This window comes from Nylanderia fulva, unplaced genomic scaffold, assembly GCF_048542155.1.
Source record: "Nylanderia fulva isolate GAGA-0341 unplaced genomic scaffold, ASM4854215v1 Scaffold240, whole genome shotgun sequence".
Classification (NCBI taxonomy): Eukaryota; Metazoa; Arthropoda; class Insecta; order Hymenoptera; family Formicidae; genus Nylanderia; species Nylanderia fulva.
The window spans coordinates 105,001-109,236 of NW_028190305.1; the positions used below are offsets into that span (position 1 = coordinate 105,001).

Genomic DNA, 4,236 nt, shown 5'->3' on the forward strand with positions numbered 1-4,236 from the left:
TATCGGCACCGTATTTTACAATAGTTTACTTCGTTATGCAATATTGCACAAAGTTACGCGCGCTCGATCGCCATTATGGGCTTCCGGGGGCTAGTTGTTTTGGTTTACACATCATTTGGTTGTTGGCTTCTCTTCGTTATTTACAGGGTTTGTATTGTACAGTCAGTATGCTGTCTTTGTCTTACTTTTATAACTTACGTTATAATACGTTCACACTAATTTACAAAATAAGATTCTTAGGGTCTAAGGTCTGACGAAAAGTTTAACAGCATTATTGCTTTTAATTATTTTCAGGCCCCTTTATTCGTATCCACGGCTTGATCTTGTCACTTGAGAGGATGGTGTCCATCGGTCTGGTTGTCAAACTGAAGCCTGGGATGTCACGGATGACATATCGATTATTTCCAAGGCTCTTGGCGACCAGGTAGGGACCTCTGTATTTCGCCTTTAGTTTAGGATTAACCCCAGGTGTGGGACGCGTATCTCTTATTGCTACATAATCGCCCTCACTGTATATTGAGGGTTTCACGCTGTGCTTGTCTCGATACATCTTATTGTAATTACGAATTTCTTCCGTTGCCTGAAGGGCTGCTTCCCTACTAATTTCTCTCTCCTTTTGCAGATCCGAGTCTACATCTGCTAAGGCTTGCGTGAACCGTGCGAAAGGAAAATCAACGTGGCTACACTGATCGTAGCCAAGCAAGAGTTTTGAGGGGCTCGTCTTGATGCTTGAATGGTATGTATTATTTATGATATACTGTAGCGACCCTAGATATTGACTCCAATCTGCAGGGGAGTCGAGTAGTTTAGTGAGAGAACTTGTAATAAATCTATTAACTCTCTCTACTATACCATTGGCCCAGGGTGCCGCTACTGCTATTTTCCGATGCTTTATTTTTTTCTTCTCAGTATACTCTGCAAATTCATGTGATGTGTAGGCCGTGCCTCTGTCTGTCACTAATTCCATCGGTTTTCCAAATAAGTTAAGTAATTTTTCTATATGATCTATAGCCTCTTTCGACCCTGTAGACCTGGTCGCAAATAACCACGTGAATCTAGTAAAAGCGTCCACTATAACTAATATGTGTTTGTTATTTGTAGATGTAGCTGGTAGCGGACCGAGATGGTCAGCGTGGAGGATTTGCAGTGGCGCCCTGGGCAAAGGATATAGTGCAGTCTCCGCCTCTAATCTCCGTGTGGAATTATTTGACATGAGACAGGTGAGACAATTTTCTATATAGTCATATGTTTTCTTACGCATGGATGGAAACCAATAATTTTGTTTTATTCCAGCGAGGGTTTTCTCTGCGCCGCAGTGTGCCATATCATCGTGGTAAGCTCGCAAAATGCTTATCACCATGGATTCTGGTACTACGAATTTCTCGCCCTCGTCTTCACATCGGTAAACCAGTCCATCTATTAATTTGAAGCGCTTGTCTTCTCGTACTTCCAGATCTTGACTGATTTGTTTAATTTTAGGGTCGGTTAGTTGGCGGAATTCAAGCTCGCGCTCGAGGGGGAGCTCGTTTACGTACGCTATGCTGCGGCTAAGGGCGTCGACGTGGGACATACGAGTGCTAGGCCGGTGAGCTATCTCAAAATTATAATTTTGAAGAGCCAGCGTCCACCTAGCGATCCGTGGGTTAAGATTCGCTTTCTTAACCGCGTAAACGACCGCATTACAATCCGTTATGATGGTAAAATATACACCATATAGATATAGGTGAAACCGTTCTATCGCTCGCACGACTGCTAGCATTTCTAACTCGTAACTATGATATCTGCTTTCAGCGTCTTTGGTGGCCTGGCTGAAATATGCTACCGGTGCCCACGACCGATTGGACTGCTTTTGGAGCAAGATCGCGCCGAACCCGGTGTGGCATGCATCGGTGTGCAGTTGCGTTTCTGCGGCTGGGTTATACAGCCGCAATACGGGCGCCGAAGTGAGTTCCGTTTTTATTTTATTAAACGCTTCGACACACTCGTCGTCAAAGCCGAAAACAACGTCCTTCTTTAACAAATTTTGCAATGGTCGTGCCTTTCCCGCAAAATTTTTTATAAACCGCCGGTAATAATTTGCTAGACCCAAAAAGCGTTGTAACTGCAAGCGATCTTTCGGCTGACTATAATTTTTCACCGCCTCCGTGTGTCGTGAGCTTAATGTTATCCCCTCTTGCGAGACGATATATCCGAGGAACTCAACCCTTTTTTTAAGGAATTTACTTTTCGACAAATTTAATTGAAACCCGTATTTCTTGAGAATTAACATTACTTCCTTTAATACCGTTATATTTTCTCCGACCGTCTTGGACGGGATGAGCACGTCGTCCATATACACGACTACCTTATCCTCTCTGATCATTGGATTCAATATTTGAAACAATCTCTTCTGAAATTCGGCCGGGGCTTCGCTATACCCGAACGGTAAAAACTTGTATTCATACTGCCCATCCGGGGTCGCGAACGCGAAGTATTTCGTTGAGTTCTCGTGTACTCGAATCTGATGGAAGCTGTCTTTTAGATCTATTAACGAGAATACTCTCGCCTCCCCGAGTCTTGCGAGACATTCCTCTATTACCGGGAAGGGGAATTTTTGTTTTATAATTCGACTGTTAAGTGGCCGTAGGTCAACGCATAATCTCATGCTACCGTTTTTTTTTCTTACAGGGACGACCCTGGCGCAATAAGACGAGACGCTGGGCTGGATTATACCGCGTCGGAGTAGGTCATCCACGATCCGGCGCATCTCAAGGCGTTCGCTGTGGGCGAATCTCCGCGGGGCATACGCGTAGACGGATTCGTCCCTGAGCCGGACCTGTACTGTGTACCCGTCATCTACCGGTACGACTGGTCTACTCTCTATCTTTGTTATTTCTTTTTTTAATTGTTTTTCCGTTTCCGAATCAAAGTCAGTCGCAAGGTTGTCTATTGTTTGCTCGATGTCGGTATCGTGATCCTCGACGCACAAGGGTAGACGGGCAAACAACTCGACCGTGTTTTTCTGCCCTTGCGCGGTAGGCTCGAATACCAACGTCAGCTTTTCGTTTGTCAAGAAGTCGCGACCTAATATAAAATCCGCTTGGAAGAAATCGCTATTCAGGACAAATAACGTTAAGTCGAACAACATTCCGGGCATTTTTTCTAGAGATATTTGTACCGAGACTGTTCCGAAAGTTTCCAAGGATTGATCGTTCAAATTCTTTAATACGCGATCCGACGGATTCAATTTAACGCTCTTTGGTTTGATAAATTTACAATAAACGCTATGTTTTACAAACGAGACGGGGCTTCCTGTATCTATTAAGGCTAACCATTTTTTCCTCTCACCCAACAGGCTGTCCACGCAAACGAGAGGATCCTCCACGACGAGCCGGTGATGTCGGTCCCTGACGGCTGCCACTACTTCTGCCTGGAGACCTTCCTCGGAGACCCCGGCTGCTACCGCCGAAGTAGTTGCTAATTTCTGTGTTTTGGCTTCCTTTTTTTTGAGGAGGGGGCAATCGAAGCGACGATGGCCCTTCTCCTTGCAATAAAAACAGTTGACCTCACCTCTGCACTCTTTATGCCCATGACCTCTCTTCCCGCAGTTCCTGCAGGTGGAGTCCTTCGGCTTGGCTGTCGAGCTGCCCGCCGCTTGCTTCTTGTCCGGGTCTCCCATGCCCTGGGTGATCCGGCGCATATGCTCCAGGAAGACGTCCATCGTCTCTGCTGACACCGAGAGCGCAATGCCTCTTAGCGACGGCTGCGTGATGCCGCTTACCAGCAGATGTATCCGGTCCGTCTCTGCTAGGTCTGCCCGATGCATGATTGCCAACTTGTGTATGGCATATTCGTCGAAGGTCTCCCGGCCCGACTGCCACTTCCGGGCCTCGATGCGCTGCATCACCTTGAAGAAGGGGACCTTCTGATCGAACATCTTGACCATTTCATCGCGGAGGCCAATCCACGATTCGACCGCCGCTCCGCTCTGGACGTCGAACCACCGGCGAGCCGATCCGGACAGCTTACTTGATGCTGCCAGCAGCGCGACTCCGTCGCTAGCTCCGTGGACCAGGGTCACCTTCTCGACCCTCCTTATCCACGTACGGACATTGTCCTCCTCCTTACCAGCGAACTCTGGTATTTGGGAGGCCAATGCCTGGATCGCCGAGCCGGACGACCACGAGGATCGTCCCTCTGAAATCGGAGGAGATTCCGCCGGCGAGCGCAATGGTTCACGCTCCGGCGGTCCTCGTA

The 4,236-nt window shown here is 47.4% G+C and overlaps 1 protein-coding gene across 1 annotated transcript in view; it reads left to right on the forward strand.

The window, feature by feature from the left end:
• Nucleotides 1-3,860, forward strand: part of LOC114941952 (uncharacterized) — a 4,389-nt gene extending 529 nt beyond the window's left edge. The window contains exons 2-9 of the mRNA XM_085483310.1: nt 295-424; nt 623-736; nt 910-1,220; nt 1,294-1,402; nt 1,480-1,585; nt 1,792-1,943; nt 2,668-2,841; nt 3,335-3,860. Of these exons, the coding sequence (XP_085339436.1) occupies nt 1,083-1,220; nt 1,294-1,402; nt 1,480-1,585; nt 1,792-1,943; nt 2,668-2,687 (525 nt within the window). The 5' untranslated portion in view covers nt 295-424; nt 623-736; nt 910-1,082 and the 3' untranslated portion in view covers nt 2,688-2,841; nt 3,335-3,860. The remainder of the gene's footprint in view (nt 1-294; nt 425-622; nt 737-909; nt 1,221-1,293; nt 1,403-1,479; nt 1,586-1,791; nt 1,944-2,667; nt 2,842-3,334) is intronic.
• Nucleotides 3,861-4,236: the final 376 nt, after the last annotated feature.